The sequence below is a fragment of the Danio aesculapii genome, chromosome 25 (assembly GCF_903798145.1).
Source record: "Danio aesculapii chromosome 25, fDanAes4.1, whole genome shotgun sequence".
Lineage (NCBI taxonomy): Eukaryota > Metazoa > Chordata > Actinopteri > Cypriniformes > Danionidae > Danio > Danio aesculapii.
Genome location: NC_079459.1, coordinates 11,925,766 through 11,943,337, shown reverse-complemented (window position 1 = coordinate 11,943,337; position 17,572 = coordinate 11,925,766). Strand labels below are relative to the sequence as shown.

The 17,572-nt window shown below is 34.6% G+C and overlaps 1 protein-coding gene across 1 annotated transcript; it reads right to left on the bottom strand.

Annotated features, from left to right (window-relative positions):
- Positions 1 to 7,619: 7,619 nt before the first annotated feature.
- Positions 7,620 to 17,556, bottom strand: fbxl22 (F-box and leucine-rich repeat protein 22). The gene is given in 3 exon segments (XM_056452173.1): positions 7,620 to 10,102; positions 17,144 to 17,207; positions 17,210 to 17,556. Coding segments are annotated over 3 exon segments (678 nt in total). The 5' UTR covers positions 17,478 to 17,556; the 3' UTR covers positions 7,620 to 9,756.
- Between the last annotated feature and the right edge of the window lie 16 nt (positions 17,557 to 17,572).

Genomic DNA, 17,572 nt, shown 5'->3' with positions numbered 1-17,572 from the left:
GAAGCGCCCTCCGAAGCAATGTTTAGCTTATTCCGTTTTCGCTAACAGTCACAGAAACATGACAGCCTCAGGACATTGGATGACATTTTCACTGTCAACTTTGCCTTAATTTGGACAAGAACAGGTTGTTCGCTTGGTTAATGAACCGACGTAGCCTAAATAAATCAGCATTTAAAAGGAATTTGTGCAGAAAATGTGTCTTACACGAAGCGTTTGCAACGTTAGGTTACAGTAAGGTGCGCAGCCAACAGCATAAGATCTGCTAACTCAAGCCATATATAAGTTATATATATATATGTTAGCAAATATAACTATTTAACATCCAGCAGGATTAGTTTTATGTTAGTAGTTGTCCGTAAGCTGTGCTAACCCCCTCCTTCCTTTGTAATCAGGGTCAGACACAGGCGAGTTGCTATCGGTCAATGTGAAAGAATGAGGAGCCCCATAATGACAGGTTGCTTAGTAAGGTTTACTCAAGTCTGGAAACATAATTTAGCTCCAACTCGCTGGAAAAAATAAAGATATTTGTTGTTGTGTTCAGTGTTTGAATATGATTCTATTAAAGCACTTCAGTTTTCCACTAATTACTAAATTTGTACATTTTAAAGCAAATATCTTCAAAACAGTCCGTCTGTAGCGTATAGGGTGTGTTTCTGAATCTTCAGGTTGAAAGTTTTTATTATTTATTTAAAGAACAGCAAATAAAATTTTACAACACAAAAATATACATGCCAGTGGTTAATTATAAATAAAATACAAATATACAAATTGTACATATTAAATAAATACACTATAGAGTTCACAATTTTTTAAAGTGGGTAGGCTTCCTTGTTCAAAGAGTCTCTGATGCAGGTAATATACAAGCATATTTCAGTGATCAATACCTTAAAATTTGGTTGCTTATTAGTAAATTAGACAGTAAAGCCAAAAAGTACATTTTCCCACAATATAAAAGAGGTTTTGAACACTGAAAATTGTTAATAATGTTTTGCACCTCTTCCTTTTGACTGAGTGTGTACAATGCCAAAATAAGTGTAAAACCATCTCCTTGTATTCATTACAAAAATACAATTTACATCAATTCCACTTTTAAATTTTTGTAAATATTGTTTTGCACGACCCTTTAATAAAGACATCTAATAAAATTGTATATAAGGAACAGTAGTGATTTCTTTTTGGAAAAGAGTTCGAAAAGCTCTATTTTACTCTTGGTATTTACTGTAAAACAAGTTTTGCCAACATAAGGTTTAGTAAAATCAAAAGACAATGGTCTTGATTAATACCACTAAATAACATTTGGGTCTCTGAAAAAAATTGAACCAATAACAGTTGAAAACTTGCAGGGTTATTGAGATACTGTGATGAGAAAGGAATTCATTGTAAGAAAAGTATACCATCTTTAGTATAAAACTGACTAACCAAATTAATTTTGTTGTAAAAAAAAAAAAAGCATTTGTATTAGTTGTCTATTATTCCAATGTGGGGGAAAATTATGCTTATATATATTAATGACCTTGATAGGAGCACTTGTTTGTGGAAGGCAGATAACTGGAATTTTGTCTATATTATAATTTCACATTAAAATAAAACTAAGACCACCAATATTTGATCAAACATAATGATCTCCGCTTTGAAGTGCATACTGCACATGAAAGTACTTTGGCATATAACTTGAAACGAAGGACATTCATTCTGTCTAATTAATTTCACCCATGATTTTCTCTGTCCTTTGTCTTTTCATGGAAATTGAGGTAAGGATGTCGTTTTTTTTAAGCTGCAGCAGCCGGGAACGCTGCAATAACAGCGACGAGACGACTCTGCTATTCTATCTTACTCCGTTGCATGGGAACCAGTTGTTGTGAAACGCCGTTTCGCTTACCGGAACCAGGAAGTGTGAAAAAGGCCTATTTAAGAGCTGGTCCGCCACATTTAAAAAGCATTTGCTTGTGCTGATTGGGAGGAGCACCTGATTTCAATGCTAAGCACTCCTCACTCGCATGAGTTGCACCAACCAGCCAGTTCTTCAGTGTGTTGTATAAAACTTTGTGGTTGAGTTTTCGTTTGCCTCTCGTTGTAGTGTTTTGTTGAAAGCTATGCTTTTCTAGACTACTAGACTTTGGTTACTAGGTGATAGCTTTTGTTTTGCTAACACGGTATACTTTATGACATTCCTTAACGCTCTATAGCATAGTGTTGCCCTTAGGCAACTTTGTTTTCTTAAGGCTCAAGCTAAGCACAGATTTATTAAAATGATTGCAACCAATTAAAATGTTAGCATCAATAAAACATCCAATAAGGTGTGGGAGTCACTTTCTAGCGCTGTTTGAAGGTGGAACTTTCACATTTTCTGACTCATGGTGGCAGGAGCACATGGTATGAGAAGTTAAGATTATTTGATTAATTAACCTCATTTAAAGTAACAAACTGTACAAAAAAAAGTGTGTATTTGTGAAATTGTAGAGAAGCCTTTTGTCAGGTTTTATGAAGTTTTTTTTTATTTTACAAGTTCAGAAAATCAGTTTTTCTTTTTGTTGCCTCAGGGCAACGTTGTGCGATAAGTGGTACTTTCAAGATGTGTTTATTGACATTACATGTGGGCATTTTCACATATTATCATTACTACATATTGTATTATATTTCATTTACTTGTACTTTAACATATTTTGACAGAAAAATGGATGCAAGTTTGTTTTATGGAAGTGCAGCATCTTAGAGTTAGGCAAATCCCATCTGAGGACAATGAGATAGACTGCAGGGACAGTGAGAAGAACAAGGTTTGAGCAGAAGTGTAAAAAATATCTTCAGAAGTTCAAAAAGACTATCATTAAGTTATCAGTTTACACAGCAGGCAGCACACAATATAGAGGTCAAATATATAGACCAGTAACAAACCACTATATACAGTGCTCAGAGTACACCCCTCACAAATCTCTAATTTGAAATAATATTAGATCTAGGGCTAATTTAAAGGGCACCTAGGTTACCCCTTTTTTAGTCTTGTGTGTCTCCAGAATGTTTCTGTAAAGTTTCAGCTCAAAACACCCATCAGATTTTTATTATACCTTTTATAAGATTCTATTTTTTACATTTTTGGATGTATGAGGCTGTTTTCTTGTACTGCACCTTTAAGGCTAGTACTCCCCGCCTACCGTTTCTACGTGCCTTTCAGTGTGCCTTAATCTCCTCCCTCGGCTGCGTCAGACAACAAACAGACAAAAGCAGATCTCACTTAGTGTTTGTGAGAAAAACTACATTAAGAACTTTACCAATTGGTATTTGATGCATTTGTTGTGTTAAGTCAACTTAATGAGTCGCACACACTGTCGTTACAAAGTTCAGGCGCGCGCGCGAACGCAATATTTCGCATTAAATTTAAAATGTAATATCTTCCATTTCTAAAGATGTTTGGTGAATAAAATATTATTTTAATAAATATATCAGTTTAATAAATCATTTTCGTTTAAATGCACCAAAATAAATGACTTCTATTCACAGATAATGGGATAAAATGGGGTGTACTCAGTTATGCTGAGCACTGTTGTCATGATAGGGTTTCACAAAAACAAGAAAAGATCCATGTGCAGCAAAAATGGGTAACACTTTATAATAACTACACACTATGAATCATTTACTAAGCATTAGCATCTAGTGAATTCATTATTTGTTAAGCATTAACTCTACATTAATAAACGTTAGTAAGCAGTTTATAACTGCAGCTACAAATGCTGTATTCTTGACTTATAAGCACCTATATACTGTGCTTAATAATTGTATTTTCATACTTTGTTTATGATTTATTTTCCATTACTAAATTAAGTATTGCATTATTTACAAACCATTTGTATTTAAGAGTAGTTGAGGGGTTTTAGGATCATTCAGAATGTGCAAGTAAATGATGAATAAACTATTGAAATCAACATTTATATATCTTATTATTCAGGCATATACTAATAGTTAACTAATATGTTAATAAATGCTTTATTAACTCAACTTCGTGCAATTTTGTGACCTAATCTAAAGTGGGGGCTATTTATGCTTTATAAATCCCTTATAAATGACAATTAAAGGCTCAAAATCAAATGAACAATAACCTTTACAATCTTTTCTAAAAAATAAAATTACTGTAAAGTTTAAACATTGTCAAATAACAGGAGTGTCAAAATACAACATAAAACTGGATAAAACAACAACAACAACAACATACTAAACAATATAATAAGATGCAATTTTTAAACTGTACAGTAATTTTATTTTAGATAAGGTTGCAAAGATTTATTTTTCATTTGAAGTAGTTTTATTTGTGTATCTTTAAATGAAAAGGAATGAATAATGTCAATTTTCCTGTTTAGAATTTAACTGAGCCTTTATTTGTCATTTATAAGGGATTTGTAAAGCATAAATAGTCCTTACTTTAGATTAGGTCACAAAATTGCATGAAGTTTAGTTAATAAAACATTTATTAACATATTAGTTAACTATTAGTATATGCCTGTATGATTAGTATATACTATGATTTCAATAGTTTATTAATCATTTACTAACTCATTCTGAATGATCCTAAAAACCCTCAACTACTCTTAAATACAAATGGTTTGTAAATAATGCAATACTTAATTTAGTAATGAAAAATTAATCATTAAAGTATGAAAGTACAAGTATTAAGCACATTATAAATATGTTTGTAAGTCAAGAATACAGCATTTGTAGCTGCAGTTATAAACTGCTTACTAACGCTTATTAATGTAGAGTTAATGCTTAACAGATAATGAATTAACTATTTGCTAATGCTTAATAAATGATTTATAGTGTGTAGTTATTATAAAGTGTTACCCAAAAATGTATTAAATTAAACTAAACAACGATTAAAAAAAAAAAAGACAAGAAACGAGCAGGAATCCAAAACAGAGAAAATACTAAAATCACAGAGATCAAATAAACAAAACCAAATCACAAGGAACAAAAAAAGTACGAAGCAAAATCCAAATGCAGCTAAAACACAACAGAACAGTGCTTATAAATACAGGACTCAATTAAGCAAACAAGCAACAGCTGAAAACAATAAGTGATCATGTGTAGGGATACATACAAACAAAAATGCTAGTGCCCTCAATTATCCACATGAGGGCACTACAACAGGTGTGACATTACCTCCTCTCAAGGGGAGTGGATACCAGACACTCCCAACTGATTCCCTGTGTAGGAGGGAGGCGGAACGGAGGTGGACCAGGGGGAGGGATGGTGGGTCAGGTCTATACTTAGGACAGAACAAACAAAATTTACAAAACAAGGAACTAAAGCAAGTCTATAAGAGCCAAGGTAGAGCCCATAGAGCTGGTGATCAAAGGAGCCTTAAAAAAATAAAATAAAAATTGCTTCCCTGACTGGAGACCACAATGTTAGTACAATAGGGGGAAAAATCCCTATAAACCAGTCATGGGTCCACCAAGGTGCAACTGGTGGGTTTGGTGGCCACCTACACAGGGTAAAAGACCACCCTGATGGTGAAGATGGGATTGCAGACCTCCATGGAGCATAAGCTTGTTTTGGAGGTGAGGGCTCACCGGCGCTTGGGGGCGAGGGCTAGTCTTGTGCAAGAAATCCTCCATGTCTACAGCCATTTTAGCCAGAGGTCCTGGGGCAAAAACAAACTCAACTGACGTCTCAGGACTGGAAATTACTTTAGGTTGCGATTCAAAACAGTCATTATCCTTGAGCTGAGACTCAACACTGGCCAAAATGTCACCAAGAGAGCCAAGATACTCTATGGCTGTATAAACACTGGGATGATGGTTTCTTGAGGTGGGGACTCTGGAGGGACAACCATCTTGGGAAAAGAATCAAACTGTAGAGCATTTTGTTTGAGGTGAATAACAAAGTCCCAAAATTGAGTGATCTTAAGCTCATCCATCTCCTCAATAGAAAAGGGTGATCCAGACATTGATTAAAAGTTTTCAACAACTCAAAGTCAAATAATTTCAGTCCCACAGCCAAAGTGCAAAAAGCCTGGGCAGAAAACTCCTACCTCCAACCCCTGCTGCCATTCAGCTGCCAATGCCTGAGATTGAAGTAACTGCTCCCCTTTGGTTGCTGGTGGAATAATTGAGACTCATCCTTTAACCAAAAACAGAAAAAATAAATAAATAAAAATAAACAAGAAAAGATCCATGTGCAGCAAAAATTTACTTATTAAACAACGATGATCCAAAAATCAGTGCAGACAAGAAACGAACAGGAATGAAAAACATTGAGAAAATACAAAACAAAGTGATCAAACAAACCAAATCACAAGGAACAAAAAGTACGAAGCAAAATCCAAAGGCAACTAAAACACAACAGAACAGTGCTTATAAAGACAGGACTCAATTAAACAAACAAGGAACAGCTGAAAACAATAAGTAATCACATGTGCAGGGATACATACAAACAAAACAAATGCTAGTGCCCTCAAGTATCCACATGGTCGAACAGGTGTGAGAACTGTATACGTTTCACGCTACGGTCACACTGGGCTTTTCCTTCCATAGACTTCCATTCAGACGCACGCGAATGCGTCAGACCGGAAACGCAAGGTTATGCGTTGGGTTTAGCATCACTTGACTGCGTGAGACCAATCGATGATCAAAACAGGACCTCTCTGGACAGAAATTTAAAACATGGAGCAAATCTCTCACTTTTTTAATGTCTAATCATCTTGTTTAATCCCGGCCTTTTTCGCAGCACCGCACGACAGAATTTCGCACACACAAAGCCTCGTGTTACCATAGCTTTATGTGTTTTTCCCTATTTCCTTAATGATCCTTAATGACCCTGTAGTATTGCGTTAATAGGTTTTGTAGGTTTAATTAAGTGCTGTATACTCAGAAGATTAGTTTTCTTTCTACATTTTTCTTTGGTTATTTAGTTTAGTGGCCTGAGGTTCAGTAAGATTGTTTTTTTCAAATTATTTCTTTGTTTTAGAAACACCTTTTATTTTCACGTTTTATTTTCTTTATTCTCCATTTCCACCTGGGGATACTCTTCCCGAGGCCCTCAGACTATACAGAGCCACTGATTCGATCCAAGACCAACGACGAGATGATCCCAAGGTTTTTATATCCTGGACCTGGCCGAATCCTGAGCAGCTACTGTGATGGTCATGGAGGAGTGGAGAACATGAGACTGATTCCTGTGACGCTCCAGAAACAGACGAGTCTTCGCTGAGGCCAGCTTCCAGCCTGAGACTACAGCTCTGCACAAGACGTTTGGCCAGCGGATAAATTAAAATGGTCGTGCCCAACTGAGCCTGGTTTCTCTCAAGGTTTTTTTTCTTCACTTCCACCTTTAGTGAAGTTTTTTTTCCCTCTCCGCTGTCGCCACTGGCTTGCATGGTTCGGGATCTGTAGAGCTGCGCATCGTTGGATTTGCTCTTCAGTGTTTGGACTCTCAGTAGTGATTATTAAACCACACTGAACTGAGCTCAACTGAACTGAACTTAAACACTACAAACTGAACTACACTGTTCCTATTTACTGTGACCTTTTATGTGAAGCTGCTTTGACACAATCTACATTGTATAAGCGCTATACAAATAAAGGTGAATTGAATTGAATTGAATATTTGATTTTGATTAATAATTATTAACATTCTAAATTCCTCTATTCGCTGTTTAATATCATTGTTTAATATATCGCTATTCATTGTTTCATGTAGACTTTGTCATGGTTTCTCCAGCCTGATCTCATAAGAAAATAGTAAGTATTTTACGTTTTGTCAGTTTAGTGGTTAATTCATATGAATTTGTACGAGTTCAGTCGTATGAAATTGTACGATTTTAAAAAGGAGGTGTGGCACCCAATCCCACCCTTAATCCCAACCGTCATTGGGGGAGGAGCAAATCGTACTAAATTGTACGAATTAGATCATACGAATTCATACGAATTAGCCACTAAATTAAAAAGTTATGAATTGCCGTGAGATTGCGTTGAGTTTCTTTTATTTTCGTCCAGCACCAGCAAACTCCCTTTACGTTATGACTCACCCTTTATAACCACATAAACACGTAACATGAAAATACTTTTTCTGCAGTTATAACGCATAGAGTCAATAATTAAAAGTGATTTTATAATTAAAGGCATTACTTGTTTTTCCTAACAGGTTTTATACATTTACTGTAGGTATCTTGATGGGTACAAAATTTACTTTCTAAGAGAGCATAAGTTGGAAATATGAATATAATTCCTGTTATATATTCAGATAACAGGAATGGGGAAGTCCCAATATTATTTCTACCACTGCACTGCAGTCCATTGCAAGGAACATCCTGTGGAGAACAAAGAAATGACTTAAACACATGCTTTCTGTTAAGTCTTATTACAAGTGATTTTGTTTTTCTAAATGTATTTTCATTATTATTATAGACTAAAGGCAGAATGTGCAGTTGTTCTTCATACAGCTTTGATGATGCCCTGGTGGTTAAGAAAACTGTATTTATTTGTTTGAAAAAATACATTTGAACAAGGTCAAAGAAGCAGAAAAAGGACAAAGAGAGTCAAGAACATCTACTTTCACTGCAATTACAAAGCAAAATATCATGACCATGTGAAAAAAGACACTGGCCAACTTTTATTTCACCCAAACTAAAAGAAAAAAGAAAAAACTAAAAGAAAAAAGAAAAAACTTTGTTCAGAAAAAAAAAATAAATAAAATATATATAGGAAATGCTTAAAAACTTTTCCGTTGAACATCACGGGATGTGCGTGTGTCAAATGACTGAAATGCTGTGTTGACCCACAAACCCAGTATTGTAATTCTTTTACATTGCAAGGTGGTTAAATAATTGGCTTAATAAAATTTGGTTTTATAGAAGCAATAAAGCAGTCAAGACCATGCTATATATTGCTTTTTTTACAATATACGTTGGACGAATTAACTAATTTTTTTAATTGCATGTACTTATTTCATGTAATATGTTTTATGTGGCAGATTCCCTTCCAACCCCAACCCGAAACATCCTTAAACTCTCTCATTTACACACTACAGCCAATTTAGTTTAATCAATTCACCTATACCACATGTCGAGATTGTGATGGAAACTGGAGCACCCAAACACATATATATTTTTATGTATTCTAATAAATATTTTCTAAATATTCTAGTAGGAATTCCAAAACCCACATTGTGAATAAATGACTATGAGCTGTTCCAGAAAAAAACTAGATTATGTAACTAAAACATATTGTTCTTTTAAAAAATACAACCATTCACAATTTGCTAATGTTTTATTATTGAAACACTAGATTTCACTAAAATATTTGGACTGGGCTAATGCCCACTAGTGAGTCATTTTATGCAGTCAAATGGGCAAACAAAGAATTTTAAAAAACAATCTATAAAAGTGAAGGTACAAAAGAGGGTGGGTGAAAAGAGGAAACTAATCAAATAAAAAAAATTTTGCAATAAAATGTGCATGTCATGAAAACCTTTGAAAACACAAAATGGGCTAATGCCCTGCATATCAAACACTTTTACTAGTGAGTCATTTTATGCAGTCAAATGGGCAAACAAAGAAATGTAAAAACAATCTATGAAAGTGAAGGTACAAAAGAGGGTGGGTGAAAAGAGGAAACTAATCAAATAAAAAATTTTAGCAATAAAATGTGCATGTCATGAAAACCTTTGAAAATACAAAATAAGAAATCACAAAAGTAATGGAAAAAATGTATAACAGAATTAGAAAATAGTCAGAATATCAGCCTGACATGAAGTCACAAGGGTCAGTCAGGAGATTAAGAACTTCTGCAGAGCTCTCCTGATATGTGTTTTCTCCTCAGGCTTACAATCTGGAATCATATCCGCACTGTGTAATGCACTCAGATGTACTTCTGGTCTCCTTTTTCTTAGCTCCTGCAACCCGGCCTGGGTCACGTTGCGACAAAAGTCCACTTTCACCTCTGTGAGATAGTGGCCATGGTCCACCGCAGCCTTGAGAACAGAGTCTGTCATCCGAGCACAGTTTTCTAGACTAAGGCTACGTAGCCTTCTGCAGCTATGTAGCACTTTGATGACATTGTTGTCCATTATGTGCCCGCATCCAGACAGAGTCAGTGAGATCAGATTTGGACACCTAAAGAAACAAGAAGCACAATTTTGACATGCTAAATATAAATGCTCTGAACATTTTTTTTTATGTTATGTTATGTTTGGTTGAGATTTTTAAAAAGCAGAAGAGTCTTTGGGGATGTTTTGGGACATAATGCTCTGTCATAATTGCATAAGAGAGACTACTCTAATATAGTTATGTCACTAAAACGCCCACTGTACTGGAGAGAAATCAAGATAAAGGTTATTTTTCTTTTTATTATTATTGTTGTTGTTGTTATGCAAAGAGGTACACAAATTACATGGAGTCACGTACACATGGAATAGAGAAAAAAAAAATGACAACAATAACAACTGCTAATACTACAGCAAGTACTGCTACAGTCCTACAACAACAAAAACTACTAGTACTACCACAACTACTACAGCAACCACTACTACTACAACAATAACTACTACAATGACTACTAGGTTTTTTATCTAAACTCCAATGCTACATTATTTGAAAGAATTAATTAAAAATTATTTTTTTACAGCTTAAGATTTTATTAATTGCACCAGTAGCAGGATTCATACATGTTATGTTATGGTATTAATCAAATCTAAAGAAAGCTCCAACCAAAAAGTCATAAGATTGGTTAAACCCGCGCTGCCATGTCAATTTAAGAAAATCAGAAATTGTTATTTCATAAATATATCTCTATATATTTATAAATCATAAATATATCTTAACCTAATACGGTATTAAAGAAATTATTATTATTAAAGAATCACCCAAAAGGAAAATCTATTTATTCATCCTCAATTGGTATAATCCTTTTATCTTTAAGTTTTTTTTCTGTTGTCTTTTTCTATTTCTGTGAAACAAAAAAAGAAAATATTTTGAAGAAAGCTGTAAAACGGTAGCCATTGACATCCTTAGTAGGAAAAACTAAATCTATGGAAATCAATGCTAATAGGTTTCCAACTTTCTTCAAAAAATCTTATTTTGTGCTAAACAGAAGAAAGAAACTGAAACAGGTTTGAAACAAATGAAGGGAGAGAAAATGATGACAGAATTTTCATTTTTGGTGAACTGTCCCTTTAACAAAATGATAAATGAGAAAATGACTAACTGGAAGCAAAACAATTAGTTTGCTGCATTACGAAATTTGTATTCCTCTGAGAAAGCATCATGTGTAGACTGTACAATAAACATGTCATGCTGTTAATATGCGGTAAATGACACGCATTTGAACACAGATACTTTAACTCTGAGAGTTTAGACAGTGATTGTTTGGCCCCACCAGGTAACTGCATATTATATCACGCAAAACAAAGACAATTCCCTAAGTCAGTGTTTGCTGTATCAGCTGTTTTTGCAACATAAACAGCTGATTTTTTGATAAATAGCTCCAGCTGAAAGCTGAGTCGTTTCCCATTCCCACACCAGTGAGCATGGGCAGTGGGCAACAGGAACCTTCTGTACCAGGGTTTCTCCTCTGCTGCAACCTGCTGGTGGACTCGCACAGGGTCAGCACTCTCACATGCTCCCACAAAGCGAGCTAATGGCTGTAGCTTTGAGATGTCATTCACGTTTACTGATGCAGATTACATAAACTCTTACATAATCTTACCATTTAACCACATGTGAGACCAGCACATTCCAGCCGCCTGTAAGTGCTATGAGCACTATCCCAATAACCCTGGTCATGGGGCGGATCTCACACTACACGTGCCACTGCTTTTATTATCACTGCAGATGGTCATTGGTGCCACAGACGAACTGATAAAGGAATTAACAGCAGAAAAAGGATGAGAGAAGCTAGCAACCTCAAAGCCTCTGGTTTTCAGACATTGTGTTTGAGCAGGGGGAGCTTTCAAAACTGTTCAGATGAAGTAAACATGCCAGATATATAGTATGTGCCGCATCATCACTGGTTACATAAGTATGCCTTCCTCTTGTGGCTCCACCCATCTCTTGTGCAGGGTTTATGTCTCCCTTTTTCCCCCAAGAACATGCATTTTTATCAAACAGGTGACTATTTATTTATAACAAATATTTAAATAAATGTTTACTCAGAGGCAAAGTAGACTTTAGCTATGAGAATGAGTCTGGATGTGGGGAAGAAAAGCCTACTTACTGTAATTTTTTCCTCATGAACATGTCCCCTTCATAGATGCAATATCAACAACACATTAATATAAATCACATCATCAAATCATATTTTTGAAAACTATTGAACATGTATAATGATAGGATATTAGTTATATGAAAACTAAAAGTAGATTCCCACTTGAACTTGATATCATCTGAGACTGTTTCCTCCATAGAGTAGCTAAGTGTCCCCACCGGAATTTGAAACCAAATGCACACATGCACACACACACATACACTCTCTCTCTCTCTCTTACTGTTCACAGTTCATTCCACTACCATCAACAAAAAACTGATTGTAGGCTCCACCTCTCAATGCAAATTTTGAGGAAGAGTTTTCAAGGGAGGCTTCTCTCAATGTGTTGCTCAAATTTTCTCTGGGTAAGGAACAATCGTCATTATACTAATGAAGATTTTGAACCACAAAAACAAGCACCAACAAAAATTCTAAGTTGGATTTAAAATATTATTCCCTATATAACAAGTTAGCTCAATGAAAATTATGAACAATTATTAATAACTAGTAACTAAACATATACAATAGACTATATGTTTGAGACAGGTGTGGTACAAAAATGACAGGAACTAAATGATTCCAGTCCACACTGCCAGGCTCTGGCGCATTTATTTGTCAAAGTTTACATAGAGTGTTGAGCTGTTGTTACTATATGTTATTGGTTGTTCAGGCATTTTCATAATATTTATTCAAAGAGTTTGGATTATTATATACTATACTATATACTATAAGGAGAAAAACTGGAAAATTTGGATAACTATTCCTATATTTCTCAAGTGGTTACGATATAGAGAAAACATGTTTAAAATGTTTTACTGGTTGTCTGTTTCAAAGTTAATTGAGTTATAGACAACTTTTATCTAAATGTGCTACCATGATATGATCATATGAGAACCACTTTATAGAACTCTGCATGCTCTCTATTTAAAGCTTATTTAGACAAATAACACCTTATAAAGTTAAGCCACAGTATAGCTTTAGCTGTAATTTTTTGTTCTAAACTGAGGGTGATTCAAAAGTCCAATGAAGTAATATTTTTATTGTTTTAAGATTATATCCTATTTATTTTATGGATTTTACCAAATACTTTTTTTTCTTGTGTGAAAAATGTTTTTTTTTTTCTACCGTAATTATAAACTGTCTGAAAAGGCAGTACAGTTCTCTCCTAAAAACCCCAGAGGTTCATTCAGCTGTGCTCTGCTACTTCACAATTCACTTTTTTTTGCAAGCATTTGTACTTTAATTGAAGTTGCATTTTTCTGGCAACTTTTACTCAACTACATATCTTCAAAACATTCTATACCTAAACATCTGCTATTTAATACTACAAAACAAAACCAAAGGAACAAAGACAGTTTGACAAATCAGTGGTCTGCTGCATTACTTAACTTCATTTACACATGTGAAATCAAGTGCTCACATAACCTCTGTTGTTCATTTCATTTTCTGAACAAGCTCATGCATATCATGATAGCAAGTGATTAATATTACTGGACAATGAGACAGACAGCTGCAACTGTTTCTACAACTGCTGTGACGAAGATAAGCACCCATAAATAACGAACTGGAGAAAGTGGCTCTTATGCTAGCTGAAAGAAATATTGGTGTTTAAAAACTCACTGTGCAATGTTAAGAAGCACATTGAGGTAAAGTGCAGATTCGGCAGCTTGTTAGTTCCGTTCATGTTCAGCTAGTTGAACTGAACATGTTAAAGTCAATGTGAATATATATATATATACTTTTTTCCCCTTTTGTTGTAGTTTTACAAAAAGAAAGATATTAAGAAGAACAATTGCCAATAAAGTCACAAAATTTACCCAATCTGTTTTCTGGTGTTCTTATGGAGTATGCTATATGTTAAACTTTTGAATATGCAACAATTGGTTAGGACAGAATAATAATACCCCTTCATTATGTAAAAGAAAAAAAAGCTAGATTTTTCACTGCATATACTTTATGGAAGAAAGTGAATGCCCACAACCTATAATACACTCACTTTCCTTTGGCTTAATTCTATTGCTTTAGCTGGGGTCACCACAGTGGAATAAACAGCCTGATCTCACGAGAAATGTAAGTATTTTACGTTTTGTCAGTTTAGTGGCTAATTCGTACGAAGTGGCCAGTCATACGAAAAAGTGGCCAGTCGTACGAAATTGTACGATTTTAAAAAGGAGGCGTGGCACCTAAACCCAACCGTCATTGGGGGATGAGCAAATCATACTAAATTGTACAAATTACATCGTACGAATTCATACGAATTAGCCACTAAATCAAAAAGTTACAAATTGCCATGAGATTGTGTTGGCATACAGATGACCAAAATGGGGGTAGGACACACTGATCCTCGTCCTGCTGCTACCTAGCACTGAGAGTACAAACCCCAGAGTGGGGGAAACACCCCCGCAAGAGTCTTATACTCACACACTTTGTCAAATTAAGTTATCTAATTTAGCTATACCACTGTCTTAAAAAACTGGGGGGAAAACCCAGAGGCACCCAGAGGAAAACCCAGTGCAGACACAGAGAGGAACAATGCCATACTCATCACACAACAAAAAACCTACTGGTGCAGCACTGGACTCAAACCACCCATCTTTTCTTTCTGTATAAAGGCCAACAATTGTGCTATAACTTTAGCCACCATGCCACCCCCCTTCGATATTAGAAACCTGCAAATGTGAGGTGAATGGTGGGTGTGGTGGTCATTATTCGAACCGCAAGCCTCAAATTATATTTGATGGGTAATTAAAGTTTTGACTACATACATTTTCAAATGCATGCAGCAAAGATGGTGCCCAATTATAAAAGGATTAGATAAGAATAACGTAAAAGCAAGAATGCCTCATGTTTATGCATTATATATACTGTACTATACTACATTGAAAGCAAAAATATACATTATTTTAAATTATTATTATTCGAATAACTAATAAGTGAGTCAATTTCAATGAAGGAATATTTGTCAAGACACCAGCTTATTATCTGTTCTTTAACTGCATATTAATCATCATAGTCCATACTTTGGGTGAGTTTCACAGCTCTGTTGATTAAAGCAGACTGGGTGCCTACAGCTGTGGTGTGTCAACACATGGCATTTACCAGTCAGCATCTTTGCTTCCGATCTTTCATACAGAGAATTGATTAAAGCCAACAACATATATGGTTAAGCCAAATAAACACTAACTTGTGATTTGGTAAAAGTATTTAACATTGCTTTAGCTTATAGAACTTCAAGAGTTTTGTGACATGAAGAATTTTCTTTTTACATATGCTGCCCTAAACCTAACTTTTGGAACAGAACAAAAGAAGCTAAGAGATGTTACAAAAAAGACAAAAACTAGTGAGTTGTAATTACAATTGTTAGTATAAAGCTTAACAGAACAAAAATTAAGTCAGCAATGACAATGGATTTGTTCAAAGGGGAAATGCTTGTATCGTTTTATTAGTTAATTATACTGTAAAAAATCATTGACAGGCGCTAGAGAGGACAGATTGAAAATCATCTTGTTTTTGGACAATTGTGCGAGTAGAAAAGAGATACTGTACGTATGTATGTATGTATATATACAGAGAGAGAGAGAGAGAGAGAGAGAGAGAGAGAGAGAGAGAGAGAGAGAGAGAGAGAGAGAGAGAACTCCCAACCCACCCCCACCCACACTTTGAATTTTTTTTTTCTTTTTTTAATATTTCCCAAATTATGTTTAACAGAGCAAGGAAATTTTTTACAGTATGTCTGATAATATTTTTTTCTTCTGGAGAAAGCTTATTTGTTTTATTTCAGCTAGAATAAAAGCAAGTTTTTAATTTTTTATAAACATTTTCAGGTCAAAATTATTAGCCCCTTTAAGTTTTCTATTTTGTCGATAGTCTACAGAACAAACCATAATTTTAAAATAACTTGCCTAATTACCCTATCCTGCCTAGTTAACTTAATTAACCTAATTAAGCCTAATTAATATAATTATAATTATTATAATTATAAATATTATAATCAATTATATATTTATAATTAATTATAATTATAAAAATTAATTACCTAATTATTACCTAATATATATATATATATATATATATATATATAGATATATATAGATATATATATATACATACATACAGTTGAAGAAGTCAGAATATATATACAAAAGGCATCACATAGCAAGCAAAATATCAAGATAAAAAAAAAAAGCTCCATGAGAAGTTTATTTTTGCAAAGTTGATTTTGTCAACCAATGATCAAGATAGCTGGAAGCAACTTGATGCAGAATAACGATTTTCATTAGTTAAGTCCATCCACAAAATAATTCAGGCAGTCATAAAGACCAGAAGAGTAACAAAGAACCAGTTGTGCTAATGATTTCATTTTTTTCTCAAAAAACATTTTCGGCAACTTTCAAAACTAATTGCTATTAATGAAAAAAATATATATATATTGGTTTGAGTTATATATCAGTGTAATTAAACAAAAAATATATATGTGGCTTTTCTGTGATTTGTTCACTTGATTTGAAGTAAAGAAACAGAGAAAACGTCATCTAAGTGGAGTGAATCATTTGTTTTGTCATGGGTTGTTATGGTTTTCTAAAAAAATTTTCCCCTCACTTAGTTTTGAAATAACAGTTGAATTTGTATATATCAAACATGAAATCATAATCAGACATGAAACGAATCCAGATTTGAAGGTCAACACCTCTTCATAAGTTCTAACAGCAAAATATACTGTAGGTCTGTTTGGTCACAAATATATGTCATATTTAAGGACAACTTTTATTTATAAATATAGTTATTTTTTAAGGATTTGCTGTGTAAAACTGACTAGATAATGTTATTTAAAGTGGATTGAATTGTGTATACGTGTTCAGGAGTCAGCCAACAGCAAAATGTAAGTTGAAACAAAGACAAAAAGAAACACTCACATGTTGCAAACACGCTCCAGGAAGTCACTGACAAGGCTCTCATGCTTGCTACAGAGGTCTTTTGGAATGTGGTTTTCATCCAGTGCTCAATGTTGCACACTTTGACCCTGCTTGAGTGCCAACATACAGCCAGGTACCTTAGTGAAGATCCCAAAACAAAGTTGTCCCTCCTCAGCTCGCATGGAGACCCAAAGTGAAGTAGTGTCCACAGTTGAGGGTCTAGGAAGACCTGTCTTAGCCGTACACATGTTAAGGACAGGCTGCGACGACTATCCTTGTCTAGGTATGAAAAGAGGTGTAGCAAGCTCTCTTGATCCAGTTCTATGAGATGCATAGCAAGCACACTAACAGGCCTGCTAATAACCACAAAGCAACAGAGAGACAAGGCTGTGTCTTGTGTGACCTGGATTTGCAATTCTCTCTCCCCGT